Below are 19,814 nucleotides of genomic sequence, written 5' to 3' on the forward strand. Positions count from 1 at the left end.
ATATATATATATATATATATATATATATATATATATATATATACGGGACAAGGATGGCAATACTTATTACCTTCACCACCTGCGTCGAAATCGATAGAGGGATAGAATAATGCATGGCGTTCGAGCAGGTGGATATTACGGTCCTGCGGGCGCGCGCAAACGTTCTCCACAGTATACTTATCTACTTAGAATATTTATTATTCCCGCGACTGGAATTTTCATTGTAACAACATTGGAAACGAGCCGCCCGAGACCGCATCGTGATGGATTCAGATACGCTCGAATGGTCGAAGCTACACAGATCGCGTGTACTTCTGGGAACAACATAATTTAAGAACAAATCGTTTCCCGCCGGAGCCGATTTTACAGTCCCGTAAGGAATGATAAAGAGCGCAATGCTCCGGTAGCAACGTGTTTGCATAATGACACAAGAATAGATACTGTTTTACAGTTATTCTGTCTAAATTGCTCGTGATACTGACAATGAGTTCAATGGAAAAGTATTAATTCAACCCATTTCACGTTAATACATTTCGTTAATAATGCAAATTGTTTTATTTATTGTATAATTAAAAATTATAAATTTTTCTCTTGATTAATTGTTACTAAAAGTACAAAGTAATGAAGGAATTCGATTTCTGAGAAATTAGTATTTTCACGAAATTGCACTTAAATCTCTTTTAAAACGATATACCTAATTCCATCGTTATTTCAAGTAATGGAAAATTATCTTTGAGATTCGACAGATTTTCGGTCTTAAACGGAAATTACGGCCAAAAACGGAAATTATCTTGCTGCCACGATCCGTAATATCGTCAACGGTATACGTAAATTGCCGAGTGCAAATAAAGAAGCAAGCCCTGGAATTTTGCTCTTGTGCAATCGTTCCTTTAACGGGACGTTCTTGCGCATCGAAAAAGATGGCTTGTACGCATGCGAGCCTTTCCATTCATGGTATGTTACGACCGCAGCTACATAAACCTCACGGAGAAAAGTGAAAGTGCAGATGTTAAAAAAAAAACCGATGAAAAGCCGATAATCTCATCGAGATGATTTTACTGCCATCAATGTGCTTATTTCGACATCTTTTTATGTAAACTCTGAATCCTGCCTTTCCTTTTACCAATCACAGTATAATAATTGCAATACAATGATAGTTAGTGCAATACAATGATAGTTCGATGTGTTTAAATAGTAAAGTAAAAAAAAACTACTAAGATATTTATTGAACTATCATGTACTTAACAATTGGCTAGAATTGCGATATTACTGTTGCGAAGCGCAGCAAGAATAATTCTTCTCAAGTAGATGCAAAGTCTAAGAGATTTTTCTTATTTTCAATATTAATGTCATAAATCACGAGGGAAGGTCAGCTCTTTCGTTGTTGAGAAAAGCAGCTCTTATTCTTCTCGTATTCAGGAGCGACAATGGTTCTTCCAGGCAGACTCTTAACCCGTCTGGTCCTCCTGATGCGCGAGCCTCTCTTCCTTTGTGGTCTCGCTACAACGCCTCGGCTTCCAGATAGGATTCATACACGCCCGCGATTTTACGACAATACCATTTCGTGCGCGCGGCATGGCACGCATCCACGTGTTGCGTTATACACGTCTCCTGCGCGTGTGCATTCCGCACAGCGTGAAGAACGTTTCAATAATTTTGCCTCGCCGTCACTGCGAAGGTACGTGAGCCTGCCACGCTGATACGTGCAACATTGTTGTGAGAAGGCGGACAATATCCTTCACGGAAACCACTGTGCAAAATAGTCTTAAGATAATGATTGAAATTTTCAAGAATATTGTTAGAGTAATTTAGTATTCTATAGTTTCTTAAATTGTAGACGTTTTTATATTTTAAAGAAACTTATTATTAATTAATTTCGAAAATAATAATTTCAGAGAGCTCGATTTTTTGCAATTCTTCGAATTTGAAATTCTAAACGTTCTAGAAATTCCCGAAATATTTTAATTAATGACACCTTTCCTAACACAAAAGATATATGTAATATCTCAGGATTTGGAAATGATTGTTTGCTCATTTCAAGGCAGTTTTAATATTCTTATTAATATCAAATTATTAATATTTTTATAAGATATTGATTATCAATATTATTAAATTGTTTGTCTATGTAGTATGTAATATTTCTATTCTAGTTTTATACATGATTATATACGTTTCAAGATTAAAACAGACGCACTTAATTAGATAAATTGTTTAGTATACATATTTATTATAAAATATATATTATATACAGTATATACAAACAGTATATATAAACTTCATAACAATAAAAACTATAGAATGTTATTAAAGTAAATAAAACGATTTATAAACTGCATATATAATAAATGTATACAAGTTATGTGTAAATCTTATTTCACACTGTATTAAGTAGCTGGAAAAATTGAAGATTATTTTATTTAAGATATTTATATCTTAAAGGAATTTACAATTTAAAAATCATAAACTGGATTATTCCAACAAATTTAAAAATAAAAGAAATTCTGTTAAGAAGAGCAACGAGCCAAAATAACAAATTTAATGTATATAATACAAATAACATAAAAATAAATGAAAGAATATGCCTACATTAAAATAACAGACGTCGATTCTACTTAAAAATTTCAATCATTATTTTAAGAGTATTTGTTAAGTGATTTCTGCAGAGAATATTGCTTAAATATCTTCAAATATCTTGTAGATAATTTCAATATAGCTACTACTCAATGCGGAAATCATGTCTTAATAATATCACGGTTCGCGCTTTTACAATATTAGCACATCTCAGAACTAATCAGAAAAGAAATTGTTACAATTTTTCCATCCACGTAGTATACGTGCATCACGCTGACATTTTGTGTGTCTACGGAACATTTTTTTCGCTATTAAAGAGTCGGATAGTGTGCAGTGTGCGCCATTAAGGGTTGACGCTCTCCTTTTGCGGTTTCGCCACTCAGCCTTAAGTTTCGCACACGTTTACGACGACGCTATCTCTAACGCGATGCAGCGCAGCGCAGAGCGTGAATAACGCTTCGACAATTTCGTCTCGACATCTCGCCCGCGGCCGAACCGCAGACATAAATCACGATCTCCACTGACATACCTGATTTGCCGACTGCCACAGGCATATACACCAGGTATAAGCTCTGTATAGATCATGCGATGTCAAGTGTTTAACCCTCCTGTAGCGAGCCATGAATTGTCAGCAGACCAAGGAAGAAAGTCTCCTTCAGCTGGATCCATCAACACTAATTCTTCGCTTCAGTTACTAGCGAATGTTTTGTGGTCAATACTATGTCATTAAATGTCATGGAAATATTTCCCTAAAGTTTGTAAAGTAACACAAAACATCCATGTTATTAAAGGGATCAATAAAATGATCCCTAATGAAATATATTAGATTAGACTGTAAAATGAAATAACTTCGAAATTGGGGTATTTTGAACCAAATTTTGATAATACACAGACAAAATCTAAATCTGTACACAAAATGTCTTAAAAATATTTTTACAGCATGTTGATGTCTGATATCCTAATGTTGAACATGCTTACTGATTAAATGTTTTTAAAAATTTAGATTAAAGTTATCCTGACTGGATCAAAGTTATTTCATTTTATAGTATGATAAAAAGTAGCCAATATCGTATTTATACATTTTTACATAGAAGAATTTTAAATATTCATGTTATTACAAAGTATGTAGTCACTTAAAAAGAGAGAAAATTTAAGTTTCGAAATAAAAAGAAAAAAGGAATTCATAAAATAATCCCTGCTCTCTAAATTCTTTGGAGTGGAATCTCATTATAAACAATGAGATTTCGATCTTGAAAAAATGTGGCTCGATTTTTAATCTTTAAGAGTGAGATTCATTTTGAAAGTTTTAGAAGCTTTAGCGTACGCATGTAAGAAAATTAGTTTTTCTAATAGATTTATTTAACAAAATTTGACTCGTTTTAAAATTTTATTAAAATTCCGAATTTGTAGTTTCTATTAAAATAACTCTAAAAAAGTCAGAGAACACCGAATTAAAAGTATCGAGAATAAAAATTTCAAATATTATTATTTCGTGCAAGTTCACGCCTTTTTCAAAGCAATTGCTTTTTTGCCCTGTGCTCATAGAAGACAGAAGAAGCATCGAGTGTGATAATATACTTCAATAACGTGTTCACGCGGTGATAGACCCGTTTTTACTCGGACGATACCGTCATGCGTAAATGCGTAAATTGTGCGGCACGTGTGATAAACCTCACGCGCCCTACATGCATTTATAATCACGGTATTCAATGCTATTCTTCTCCAAATTACACACTTCCCCTGTGGTAGAGTTAATCGCGATCGATCTTTTATTCGCCGTAACTTTTAACACCGCAATCCCGTTTGCCTACATGAATACCATAATAAAGCCGTAATTCTTTTATTAATTCCGGTCGGTCCAAAGTTGCAAAGTGCACGTTGGTAATAATCACCGTCGTCCATTTACTTTTAGCACATATTAAATCTATAATAAATATGTATTCTATAAATATGTATTCTATAATAAATATGTATAAATTATGGACATTAGTATTCATTAGATAAATCGTTTTCTCCATATTGTAATGATATAGACGTAACGCGAGAAAGTATACAGTCCAGGTGTTAAGCCGGCATTAGTTGTTACTTAACAAGATCGAATGGATTTTCGAAAGGTTCGATCGCCGATTGAATTCGCATTTGTCGTGCCCCGAGTTTTCACATCGCACTCTAACCGATGTTCATACATTCTCATTTCAACCAGTCATGCAATGACAAAGTTGCATTATTATTTATTGCACGCGTGTTCTGTGCCAACCGACAACATTTATCACGGTCTACATACTGAGCAATTGGTAGGAAGAAAAACGAACACTACACTACTTTTTCTTCCTGATGCTTCGCTATGCGGGTGGTATGTCACATTTCATTGATACGCACGTTCTCGCGTTGGGTTTTGAGCAATATTTCGATAACACTGTGAAAAAGCCATGAAAGCACGGTGAAATCGCGTCGAATTATGCGTGGTGTATATCACAAAGTACTATGCGTGTAGATGCGTAGCGATCGGAACGCGCGGTGGCGTCGTCATTAGCACCGTTTCCGTTTGTTCTGATACGCCAGAACTCGTAACATCGCTGAAGCGATGCGTAATTCCCAGTAGCACTCCGGATTTTTCCGACGGATCGAGTAACGTTATACGCGTTCGCCAAGCGAAACCAGCATTCTTACGGCTGCATTCCTCTATTTTTTTTTTCTTCTTACCAGGAGCCTCTCGCCTCGCTGATTCCGAAATCTCGCGAGAAGAAGCGACCATATCAATCTCCATCATACGGAATTTCTAGCGTTACTTTATTCCCCTCCAGGACGTTTATAATTAACTTTCATCGTGCATCGCTCGTACTTTTACACGATAAAGAAACCATGCTAGTGTTATTGCTATTATGTTGTTATGTAAAAAAAAATTCTTATACGCATTATACTCTTATAAAAATTATGAATAAATATGAAAAACATACTTTAAATTATAAAAATCCTGATTTATAGTACTTATTTTTGATTGTTTCTTTTTATAGAAATTTAATATACTTACTAGTCAATTATTTATTTTGCGTTTTAATATTAAAACCGCGGTTGTGCCATTTTTCACCCGTCTGATTCTCTTTTTCAGTTAATTTGGATTTGTACGTGGAACTTTAGATTTTTGTGACTTTTCATGAATTATTATAATATATAATTATAATTAATTAATTATAAATAATTTTATAGTGACAACCCTTCCTCGTAAAAAGTCAAATTTACTTTAGACCACGTTTGAGATGATTTAAATCCGCGATTCTAATGTTAAGAACACTGCTGTTCAATGTTTTTAATACTCAAAATATATAAGTAATTAATTATTACCTTCCAGTACGTTTCTATAAATGATTTGTTACCCATATTTTCAAAGAAATCTATAATTTCTTCGAGAATTTATTTCAATACTTCCACATACATATTTTTTGAAATTGTTTTGTTTTTATTATCGCGACAAACATATAGAATAGAATCACTTTCACTTTGCTTTAATTAGTAAAAATGTTCATCTTTGCGTAAAAAAATGACATTCTATGCAGGTGTCATGCAGGAGTTTCTGCGAATGCACGTTATACAGATTTAGCGGAATGACTGTTAAGCGTGGAATTTGTGTAGGCGATTTATCTTGGAATATAATTAAATGATTAGTCAGTTGGTTGCGGTTGATTTCTGCATGTAAGAATCGCCTAACGTGCCGAGACAGTCCAGGTAGACTCGTCATCGCTGCATGGCTACGTACATAAATCACGTAATGTAATCCTTGATGAGCCGCAAGAATAGGCAGCCATTTCCTGATCCCGTAACTTTTCCCTCATGCATCGTTTGGTCCCCCATAAGTACACACTACAGCAGTTAGTTTAATTACGCGTTTCTTTCCGAATACACTAAATCTTGAATAAATGGCGTATAAAAATTGCAATATGTTGCATTTGTGACATTTCATTAGCAATTTATTTCATTTTATTTTATTTTATTTTAAGAATATTTTCATTTTACAAGACACAGAAAAAGTACAATTCTATTACGAAATGAAGAATATGATATCATAAATTCACCAAAAACATTTTTAATATTCTGCATTTGTCAATTTGTTTCCTTAATACATTGTACCTTTATTACATTGTAGCGTTTTAAATTCGTTAAATTATTTGAATTGTTATGAATTTGTACACATATTACACTGAGAAAAAAACATAACATACTAAATTTTAATATTTATTTAAATAGTACCAACTAAATATTTATTTACAATAATTAAATATTTATTGAATAAAACAAAATAGTTAAGAATTAAATGAAATTAATGATTCTTGTAACAAATATAAATATACCTTTATATTTAATAAATATTTAGTTAGAATATTTACACAAATGATTTATTAAAATTTAATATATTTTTTAAAAATATATATTTAGCAAATTACTTTTACGCAATTATTTTTATGCATATTTGTGTAAATTATTTTACGATTAAAAAAAAATTTTCGCATTTATCTTCATAATATCATCTATCTAAATAATAAAAGTATAAAATATCAATTATCAATTTTTATTTAATTTTAAATATTTAAATTATCAAAGAAAACAATAAAAATTGAGATTAAATGTTGGCGTGTTAGAAATACCTTGCGCAAGTAATTAGACGTTTAAAAAACCACGCAAGTAATGTAGGATTAAAGCTGCAAGCTAAGTATCACTGAATGCGAAAAGGATGCTGTAACTTAGAGATCTCGTGGGCTTTTGGTCGACACAACTAAGACTTCTTTGACTATTAAAGCTTCACATGGCGCCGATACAAGTGCGATTCAATCGACATCGTTATGTTTACGGGAATAAACCGCAAGGTTTACTCGTCTCATCCGGGGAGATCGTCACGGGAACATTGAAATCAAACGGGGCGATATTTCATGGTTTTTGTGTCGCGACGCAGCGCTCTCGCTATCGATACCGCGGACTCGACGAGTGACTTGCCGCAGGCACTATGTTCGATCGGCCGGGATATTACATATCCGCTTGCACTTTCGCAATCTTAAAGAAAAGACTTATTATCGTATAGCAAACGTAGGCTGCGGCCACGCGGCGTAGGTAGAACTATCTGGTCCGTGGTCGTTCTCCGAAAATGGACACGACAGAGGTCGGAAGAGAGGCGCGTGTTGTGTTTCTTTGATCGTCGCAAGTTGGCGAACACCGATGCTATGGTCTCCCGATCAAGTACGATTCCGAGTATGCGTGGGTGATTTCTGATATCATTCGGACATTACATATTTTGTAATCTTCTATCAAACAAAAATATAGTTTCAATCGAGCGGATAGTTTTTATTCCTTCATTACGCATCATTGCATATTCATATTCAAGCTTTGTAAAGAATAGTAAATCTAGATTTATACTAAATGTTATTTGGATTAATTAAATCTTATTTAGAATAGAAAAAAAAACGAATATGGCTTTATTACATGTTTGTATATAATTTGTACACGAAAGAAAGATTTCACTGAAGTATCTATTTAAAAATTTAGGTGTCTAAAAATTTAGATACCTAACAAACACCGGATATAACATAGTTATGCCATATAACATAGTTACGAAACATGTTTACATAAATATGTTACGATATATTTACATATACGTGTAATAATTAAATCCATAAATAAATCCATAAATTAAATCCATAAATTTGTTGGGTAAAAATCTGAAAATAATTGATTGTTGAACTAAATAATTATATAAAAACTCAAGAATAATGAGCAATGCTGCAAAAAGTTATAATTATAGCAACCAGTTTGTGTCTCACATTGTTTGATAGTTATTTTGATAATCCAATAAAAAATTATTTTCAGATCTGTATCTATCTAAATTATTAGTTCAACAAAATGTTTTTTCATATAGAACTCGCAATAATAAGGAAATTGCGACACGGAATGCTTTTAATAATAATTTTTATTTGTCTATCATATAAATATTTCTATATAGAGTTAAATGGATTAGCAATTTATATTTACATTTGTCTGGTTGAATAGAGAATAATTCCTACTGCGGCTTCTCATTAATACTTTATACATCAGAAAAATCGATTCGGTAAAGACGCTGTAAAGATTTCCATTAAGCAAACGTAAGAGCAAGATGTAGTCCATGGTAATATACGCGAAGCGATTCGACTTGAATGGAAACGAGAGTATCTAACGTACGGAAAGTTGCTATTTGTGATCGAAGCTTTGCGATATTTTACCATATGTTTAACACGGCATGGTTGTTGTGTGATAAAGACACTTTATTTTATGTTTTGAGGGTACAGTACATGTCGATTTACGACATTATGTTCTACGCTGAATAGATTGTAACTTAAGGTACCTCTCCCATCGCTGGACATATTTACACATCGCCGTAGTGGATTTAATGAGTGGACTACCGACAGTAAATTCCGCGACGCGATAAAATAAACCGGGACGAGATACGCTAATGTCGGCTAAACGTAGTTTTAGTACCGTGCCGTACAGCGTATGTTCGAACATGTCAATTGGCATTTGCAAAACAATTTCTAAGACCGCCCGGAGTATACATACATATTGAATAAACACCGTATTAATCCTACTCTGTCGAGAGACTTTTTTAAGCTTCCATCTGCAATCTGAGTCTTTTTTGACACAAGCGATTTTACTCTCAAATTTCATTCTCATTTTTGTTCAAATTGTAACTTTCATTAAATAAAAATTTTAACAATATAAATAGAGATGTTGAAAAGTAACCCTGAATTTTTTTGCAGAACAAATACAAAATACTTGAGTTGGTTAAAGAAGATCTAAATTGCAGATGATGGGAGTAAAAATATGATTGCAGACCAAGATTTTAAATAAAATATAATATACCAATAGAATACGAGAAAATTTATTAGTATCCTCCCTCGTGTATTATTATATAAAAAACGTTTGGAGCAAACAAAAATTATCCGAAAGAGAAATGATTTCGCTATTCACGAGAAAAGTAGCAAACGCTATTTATAGCTATGATTTATTGGATATATACCAGAGTAGCAGTAATTTACGAATGAGCGGTGAGCAAAAGAGAATATTTCGCGAAATAATCGCGTTTTATCTGATGATTTAGTATCATCTCGTAAAATATTGAAGATGGACGCGCGATGCACATTTAAGACTCTAGCGATCGCGTGCACTACAAGGCCGCAGGACGCAGAGAAAGATTTTCTATGTATGATCGATGCACTCTCGGGGACACGATGAGCACGCATGGCGAAACCGCAGGCATATGCAAGGCGAGCATGAATTAAATAATCTAGGTTGATTTTACCTTGCACGCCTTTCCAATGCGTCGTCATTGAGGAGGAGCTACGTTTATGACTAGATCATCCGACGTTGCTTACGCACGTCAAGAACCACGTTACATCTCGTTCATGTGATATAAGAATGAAGCTAAAATAACCGCCGCAACATAGCAATTCTAATGTCAAAGATCAGATGCTCCGGTACTAGCTTAGAACCGACGACGGCATATAGATGCTAGTGCAACCAGTAATGTTCTTGTACAGTGATTCTTACTTGCTATAATAGATATAAAACATTTTAGATGTAAAAGATATGTTTAGTTTAATTGTGTCTGTGATAAAACATTAATATTAATAACTAGACTGCGGATATTTATGCAAAATATTTAATTGAATATTAATCATCAGACACACTTTTAGCAGTTGATCATTATTCGTTAAAGAATTATTAAAAAGTAAAGTAAAAAGATTGAGATTGCCATCTGTAAATATGCAATTTATGCAAAATATGCATTTTATGCAAAATATTCAGTTAAGTATTTTACATATTATAAATCCCTGCAGTCTTAATAACATAAAAATAATGTTTTATATTTTTGAAATTGGCTGCATTTGTATTTACTTTGAATCTACTCTAAATTGATACGAGAATACGAAAGAATGCATCTGAGATCCGCATATTTTCGTTATTGGTAAATGCGAAATAACATCTTTCTATTTTACTAGTCACTTAATTTATTTAATTTACTAGTTGCGTAAAGTATAAGATGTCATAAATTCTTTCTACCCACAATCCGATTTACAATCAATAGGATGGAAAATGATGAGTTAACATGATACATTGAACGTTCATGAAGAATATTTCTTTCGTTTTCTCCGACGCAGCCATGACTTATGTAAGACTATGTAAAAGTATGCGTACGTGCGTGTGTTTGGCCAGTTACGCAATGGTCCGAATTTATCACTTTCTCACGTCGCTTTATATAGGACGCACTATCTTACCATAGTTGCCATAGGGGACCTTATAAATATTAATACGGTAATATATAAGAGTGCGGCTATGCGGAGTAAGGCCACGCGCTCAATAAGGCCACCTAGTATCGAGATTCCGACGTAATGTCCTTCGGCTGTTCACAGGAACACATCGGAAAGGGAAATGTCGCATAGAAACTCGCATACACGTATTCTCAATTAATTCGCGAGCGCGTTTCTTAAGTTACATTTTTTGCAATTAAAATTCTGGAATCTACAGACGGCGATTTTCCATTTCATCAGTGTAAATAAACAAAGTTTATTTAACGAATAAAAAAGATATTTCTTATTAATTAGTCTGGAAGTTTAACATAATTAAGATAATGTTTATTTAACTTAAGTGGTAAATAAATTTAATTAAACTAAATTCCCAAGATAATAAATTCAGAAAAAATGAACAACTGATAAATAGGCAATTGGAAATTGGCGCTGTAAACGGCGTAGTTTTTGTTTCTTTAAAACATTTTATATTATTATATATCATGAAATACTTGAATATGTTTCGGCTAAGCCTTTAAGCCTTTAAGCCTTCTTCAGCAAGAATTCAGTAGATAGTACAATCAGTTTGTTGTCCATGAGTAGTAAAAACTTTGAAGGGACATTAATTGCACTAAATCGATAATTGAAGTATCGATCAATACCAACCCTTGTGTAGCAATAACATTCATCCATTAAAAAGTAGAAGATTCTCCATGATATTGACTGATATTTTAATTTGTGATTAGTGTCCTCTCAAGGTTTTATTTATATAACTCATGGATAATAACTGAGCACCATCACTGAATTTTTTTTGCTGAGAAGAAGGCTAAAAGATTAGCCGAAACATGTTCAAGTATTTCACAATATAGATAATTTACATTCTTTTTTTTGAATTTATTTAATTTGTTTATGATAATAACTTGAAAATCATGTTTTACGTTGTATTGCTTTTAAAGTATGGAAGCGATATATTGATGATTGTTGTCATATAAATTAAACTATTACCTATTTTATTTTTTATTCATAGATTAACATTAAAAAAAATAAAATCATCTAGTTATATGCGGAATTGTGGTGCAACAATGTTTAATTAAATTTAAATTAAAGAAAATATTTTGAAAATGTATTCTTTATCCAAAAGCATATAAAGAGAGAATAAAAAGGAACATAAATTAACTATAATTATTGCTAAGAAGAACATGAGCAGAAATATACATTTGCAAAATAAAATCAACTAATTAATAATTCCAGATTTTCATTTGTTTATTTCATGGTGATTAGTTTCAAGACGACTCCAGCTTATTAGCCTAATTGCACGTTACCTAGTTGAAATATTAAATTTGTTGCTTTTCTCAAAACACGCTGCGAGTCGCACAGGCAAAATAAATGCGCAGTACAACGTACATTTTGTTTCATTTTCGTTTGAGCGAAATGGAATCTTGGGATGGTCGCGCGCTAATCTCGAACGAGGGTTAAGATCTACTAAAGGTCGCAACGTTAGTGATAACAAATGGTAATCAGTTGGATGCGCGATAAACAATGCAGATACCGCCCATGAAGCGGGAGCGGCTTCTCGTTAATTAGATTTTTTGATTAACTATATATAAAGCTGGACCGCGCGGCGCTCTGAGGCAGGCGGTCCGCTCTCGCACGTGTTGCACGCTTGTGCGCACGCACACGCACTTACACGCGTGCACAAGAGTCCAGTGCATTCCTTCTCGTAATAGACGGACCCCGAAGCTTGGGACCTCGAAGGACGGGACTTTTCGTCCCGTGATACATTTCGAAACGAACAAAAGAGTTGAACGTAGAGCGTTAACCTTTCGGATTGACGACGGAAGATGAGATTTACTTTCGAAAATGAGGAAGTAAAATTATACAATTATAAATTTTAAAAAGAAATAATAGATATGCGGATAAAATAGAATGTTAATTTTTATTTTCTAAATTTTGTTTCTTCATTGTTCCACGATTTAAAGTTATTGTTTGATTTCAGATTGATGGTAAAATGAGATTTACTCTCGATTTGGCAAAAATGAGAAAGTGATCTTAAAATTATGCAATTGTAAAATCGCGAAAATAAAATATTAATATTTATTTCTTAAATTTTATTTTTCCTTTGTTCCATGATTTGTTCCATTTACGTTATTATATAGTCTACTTCAATTAAAGAACAGAAGATAATACAAGATGAACTTGTTTTAAAATGTTAAAATACATATTCTCAAGGATTTGCTTGTCAGACAAATTTTTGCGTATTTGTAAAATCACGAAGGACTCCGCCACTTTCGAGCAACAACAACTTTCACGTTATCGTGATTTTTTTTTCATTTTTATTGCACCACGATGAAATCGAGAAACTAGTTTGCATCCATTACCGTAGCCTGGTTCAGCTGTCTTAAGAGAGATATGTAACTTCACTACGCCGTTCAAAAAATAGAGAAAAACTCATTTATTTTAATGCAAATTGTTCCCTTCGCTCGTACAAGTTTCAACGAATGAAACGCTTCATCAAAAAGTGTCAATACAATGTAAGAAATGGAAAAGAAAGAGATAAATAATAGATAATAAATAATATAATAAATAATAAGTAATAAATAATAGATAATGAAAAGTAAATATATGTTAAAATAACTGTAATATATAATATGTATTATTTGGCTACTTCCGCAATGATCAAGTCATATATAAAGCATTTTTATAAAGATTGCGGAAAGCAATTAGCAGTCTTGCTAATGCTGTGTGCAATAAGTTAGAAATGGTATAGCTGTAAATATATACATTAAGCACAGAGATTCGTTTGCGATATAATCGCACGCGATGGAAATCGCCGAAGAACGTGACGTCCGTAAGTATAGTTACGGATATTTAATTCGTGCTTCTCTCTCTCTCTCTCTCTCTCTCTCTCTCTCTCTCTCTCTCTCTTTTCTTAATCTAAGTGCAATAAAAAAAACGTAAAATGACAAAATATTCTTAGATTTTAAGCATATGCATGCTTTTTAATTTCTTATTAGTTTTACAATAAAAATAAGACAAGACATAAAGGCAAATTTAAATTCTAATATATATATATAAGAAAAGAAAAGAAAGGTTGCTTTACTTATAAGTTACCGCTCTTTACTTTTTAGGGTACTTTTAGGGTACTTTATTATAGAATTTGTATTTATCATAGTAATTTACAATAAGGGCTGATTGTTTCATCTTTGGATGAATTATGCGATTTACCTACTGGATAAAAGAATAAAAAAGTAAAAGCATAAGAGAGTAAGAGAGTAAGAGAGTATCAGATTACGAGTTGACGATTACGATTGACGGTTGCCCGGTTTTATTTCAGCCAATTACGATGGACTCGCTACATCGTGATTGGTTGAAATAGAAACCGGGCAACCGTTAATCGTAATCGTCATTCTGTAGTTTGATACGGGTATAAGACAGTGAGCTGAAGTTTACCGAAAGGTGGAACAATCCAGCCTAATGCCCAAATTCTTCACCTCTAGATAACTTTATTCAAGAAATATCTTCCAGTTTACAACGGAGATAAGATCTCCTGGATAAAGTTATCCGCAATTTACCTGGAAGTGAAGAAATTGAGTATAAGATAGATATTTTATTTTTATGTTAGAGTGTGTCCAGATCAAGCCGAGACTGCATCCATATTTGATGAGACTCAGTATTCATTTCGATAATGTGGATATAAGATCTTTATAATATGGACGCATCCTTATATTTTATTTCCAATTTTGTATTATACTTTTTGTACTCAGATTTTATAACAAATACGTATATAAAGTAATCTAAGAAGTAATTCATAAATAACTTATAAAATAATTTTCCCAAACATCAAAACATTTCAATATATGTATGTAATAAATATTACTTTTAATATTTTATTGTATATATTTAACTGTGATGCTAATATAATTTTCGTTTCATTTTATCATAATGTCTACCAGTTTATGAATAATATATGCAACTATTTGAAAAATATAAATTGATTTTGCATATTCATAGCTGATATCGCGGTTGCATATAATTTGAGTCAGCATGGCACAACGTTGTAAAATGCCATTTTTTATTTGATGCTTTATATATTTATGATTTTCTTTCTCCGTTGCGCCGAACAGTATGCACATTAAAGCGAGCAAACAAGAGAAAAATAAGTAATGAGATAGAATTTATCAAATCATAAAATAAATTTTAAAATTTCTCGCAAGATATTTAATCAATACTTTGCTACAGTATCAACCCTCCTTCATTTATGTATTATACCCAAGTCGTCTTTATCTTCGTTGAACTAATTAATATATATGTGCTAAGGATATGCTTACCTTTCATTTATTAAACTTGTATTTATCGTTTACATTTGATTATATTCATCGTTCATTAATTTTATATTAATATTACGATTATAAGATAAAGAATTCAAGAAAGTGAAATGATATTTTTCTTTCAAGTAGAAAAATATAAAGTACTATTTCGAGAATTTACTGTATTTTCTTTTATTTGTAGAATTTACAATCAATTTTTGTAGCAATAAAAAGCAATAAAATATTTAAATTATACCTATAAATAATCAAACAAATTATCTACAGAAAATATTCTGTGTTTTAAATTAATGATTTTTAAAATTAATTTTAATGAAAAAGAAAAATTTCAATTTAAATAAAAGACAAAAAATGTATATTATAATTCATACATATATTATACGAATTTAATATATACATATTTTATGAAAATTTTAAGAAACATCAGTTTTAAATCAGTAAAAAAGAAAAGACGAAAAAGGAAGAAAGAAAATTACCTGCATGAGAACACTTTAAAATACTTCAGCTTCAGGAATCCGGATGTTTGAAAGATAGTAATCATTCCAGCAGATCAAACTTCGCGGTCAAGTTATAATATGTGTCCTGAACACTGAACGCTTCACGCAGTTGAGATGTTATCGAAAAAAATACTGTGTTATGATTTTTTTATAATTTAGAAATTAAAACAAATGTCGAGATAACATAAATTATTATTATTATTATATGGGAAAAAAGAGGAGTTCTCTATCTTGTAATTTTAAAGCTTATTTTCTACAACATTACATGGTCTTAAAATCATTTTTAATGAAGCTTCTATTTTTAATGAACAACATTCTTACATATATATAAAAAATAAATTATATTTACATATTTATATAATATTTATATTTTTTGTATATTTCCAAAATTTGTTGGTCGCTTTTTTTAAAATGAGTTACTCAATACAGCCGAGTTTCCCGCGGAATTGTTTGACAGCACATCCGTATACAAACGCGGTTTCCGGCGCATTCGGTGGCGCGTTTGAAACGATAGAATTCTTGTCTTGGGATAACAGTTTCTCGTACTTACCTGGCCAACATTGAGCGCCAGGAGCCAACAGCACACCGCCGCCGTCGGCAGCAACCTCCTCATCGCGACGGTCATTTTGCAGGATGACCCGCGTCCGCGCGTACTGACTGAGTTGCAGAGCGTGTCGCACTCGCCGAAGGACCCGCCGAAGGCCAGTCTCTCACGTCACATTTTCCTCGTTCCCCGAGAAGAGTCTCATCGTATCCACCGAGGTACCGTGACGCGATAGTCAAGTGCGCTCGCGAGGTGACCACGAGGCGTACCACACGAGGCCGTTCTCCTTTCGCACGCACGCCCTTGCTGACGCGTTGGTATCACGAAATAAGTCTTGAAAATCGAGTAAGAAAGTCAGTATGACCGCGACGAGGAAGATCGCTGGCGGATGTTAGACTGGCGCAATAATGACTGCGCTCACCGAGCTACTCCGAGGGACGCTCAGATGTTCGGTTTGCTGGTGGGGATGGAAGTGGCCGTAGTGGCCATTCCCTCTTCATTCGATTCGTTCTATACGCGATGCGGGCATTCATGTCTCCGGATTCAGTATAACTGCTGTATGGTTGCTGGTACCGTCGTGAGAGGACGGTAGGGAGCAAGCAAGTGGTTGGCAATCGCGATTTCTGATGTATCAGCAAGGCTTGGTGCAAGTTAGACTTATAGCGTTATTAAGTTAGTTTTACGGCAGTAACGTCACCAAAAAGGTGGTAAATCATCCAATGAACACAAAGTTACATGTAATGTATCAGTTGTAATTTCCCAACTCAACAATGTAACCATAACAAAAAAATTCAAAAAATTAGGGCGAATGAGAGTCAGCGTGATATTATAGTTAGTACACAATCTTAAATTTTTATTCCAAAAATAATACGTTTCAGTTCACTTTGGAACCATTCTCAGCAATACAATTTCAAAATATCAATCCCTTCATGTTCAAGGAAAAAATCATCATCAGATTAACAGATTTGATAAAATCCCAAGGCATATGTAGAAGGAATTCGTCTCGACATTGGATCAAAAAACAATTTAAAATTTATTCTAGAGAGTATTATGTTAAAACGCACGTTAATCGCAACTCGAATGAAACATGTCTAATATATTTTATATAATAAATAAGACGTATATATAATACGAGTGTTATGTTACAGTTATATTATTGAGTGGCAAATTACAACTAACAGATATGTTATATGTAATTTGTGTTCACTGAGTAGCATTTTTAGATAATTATCTTTATATAATTATCATAGTTAAGATAATTAAGCAGCATCATGAAAACAACCAGAAAATAATACTGATAATAACATCTAATCACTCAAATGGAGTTATCCAAAACTTCATACTGCTTTGTGTTTGATAATTTTTGTAGTACTTACGATCATAAATATTCGTAAATCTAATCGCTAAATTGCTCGTCGTTGAAAATTATAAAATAATAAAATAATAATTAAAATAACGTAATAATAGAAGAAGAATATTATATTACTTAGCCTATCAACAAGGAATTTGATTTAATTTTACTCGACCACACATATTCAATCATACTTTATAATTATTGACTAACTAGAATCCATCCTCAATTTATTACTTTTATCTAAATCTATACCTGCAAATTCTTATATCTTCTTATTCTACATATTACAACCTTAATTTTTAATTCTATTTCTGATTACTATTCTACAATTTTCATGCAAAAATAGTAATCTTTTTCCTATATCTTTGTGACAATTATAATTTTTCTAACAATACATTTTTCACAATTATTTTACACTTATATTGTTACTCCTTACTCTAATGAATTAATAATATAAAATTAAATTAATAAATTAATAAATATAATCGCTTCTTATTAGTGGCGGATTTAAACATTTTTGCACCCTAGGCTCTGTACTTCTTAAATTGGCGCCCCTTCAAGACATAAAGTGCCTCTTTCAGACAAATGAACAAAAAGTTAATAAAAAAAGTTGACTACTATCAAAAAGTATCACTTTTTCATCAAGATTTTAGTTTCATATGACAAAATATTACTTCAAGGTGTCATTGGCACCTGACATTGCACAATATAAAACATACACAAATATAAAATTTACTTTAATTTTGGTTCTTAAGCCTGGACCTTGTGGGCTTCTGTCTAAATCTGTTACTGCTTTTTATATCTGAAGAATTTTCAAAGCGATACTATTTAACATACGACTATTTAAATAATTATTTAATTCATCGATAGAGAGATAAGAATTTTAATTAATCTTAATCTAATTGCTATTCGTATTTTTGTACATATTACCTTCATTTTCTCTCAGGTTTTATTCCAAGGATACTTATATATTGAACCGTCTGATTGGCTAAATATAAATCAGACAAATTTAGGATAATAAAATTCAGATATCTAAAATGATTCAAAAGTACCAGAAATCATAAAAAAACAAAATAACATATAACAGCGTTGATGTACTGGCAACAACTACTGAAACCGGTTCGAAGAGACTCAAAAATTATAATAAACGATCCGTGCAGGCTGAGACTGGTTCGATCTATCGTGATTAAAGGAGACGTGCGGATCTTTGAAAGTGCGCTTATCAGTTTCGAAGTTTTAATACTCGATTTTTTTTTTAAAGAACCTACATTGTAATATTTTGGGACAGGCTTGGATATATTCGATTTATTATTCACGGTTTTGTATGTTTCGCCTTCACAGGTTCTTCAGTCTATCATCAAAGCCATGCTTAAGACGTCACAATGCAGACAAAGACTTCATATAACAGACAATAGAAATGGCTTGTAATCATTCGCGAGTAATGTATGATACATCTTGATCTGCGATGACAGATATTGTATCTGAGACCTGAAATTGAAGCGACATTTATAGGTATATGCAGACATCAATAGCTGTAAATGAGAAACGTCGATTATAATTATTATTTTCCTCTGACTTCAAAGAAGAATGTATATAATATGTATATAATAATAGATCTTTTAGTACATAGAAAATAATATATTATTTTAACTTTGAACTCTATAATATTAATTGTTTTATACTTAATTAACAGTAAGACATTGATTTAGTTAACTTAAATTATTTTATATCGTGACAATAACTTTATCAATTGTTAATTTTGTAATAATTTTATAATAAAATTATTATTTCACGCTCCTTTTCTTCAGGCATCTGTTTTTCCATTGTAATCATCACCGATTTTGGACCTTAGTAAAACTTATAGAGCTGAGTATGAATTCATTTACACAGGAGGGTGGAAATTTTATTTTTTCATAGTTGATTTCGCTAAAGATGACTCCCAAGAGGTAGTCGAAACGTTCGAGTGTACAAATCAAATACAATTTATATATACATATAATCAATGATTGTGCATTAAGTACCGAATTCTCATTTGCCTATTTTTCTACATTATTTTAATTTCGAGAGTCCATAACTAGTAATTCTTATTTATCAATATATATCATAATATATTTTTTATTTATAAAAACAATTTAAAAAATATTGTAGTTTATTAATAATTTTAATAATAATTCTTTAATAATAATTCCCTTTTTATTTTTTTCATATTTTAATGTTTTT

General features: G+C 32.1%; 1 protein-coding gene across 2 annotated transcripts in view; it reads right to left on the minus strand.

Moving 5' to 3' along the window:
- LOC108693559 overlaps positions 1 to 16,634 on the minus strand; it is a 36,638-nt gene extending 20,004 nt beyond the window's left edge. For both annotated transcript variants that reach the window (XM_018202564.1, XM_018202563.1), the window contains exon 1: positions 16,247 to 16,634. In XM_018202564.1, the coding sequence (XP_018058053.1) occupies positions 16,247 to 16,321 (75 nt within the window). In that variant the 5' untranslated portion in view covers positions 16,322 to 16,634. The remainder of the gene's footprint in view (positions 1 to 16,246) is intronic.
- Positions 16,635 to 19,814: the final 3,180 nt, after the last annotated feature.

This window comes from Atta colombica, unplaced genomic scaffold, assembly GCF_001594045.1.
Source record: "Atta colombica isolate Treedump-2 unplaced genomic scaffold, Acol1.0 scaffold92, whole genome shotgun sequence".
Classification (NCBI taxonomy): domain Eukaryota; kingdom Metazoa; phylum Arthropoda; class Insecta; order Hymenoptera; family Formicidae; genus Atta; species Atta colombica.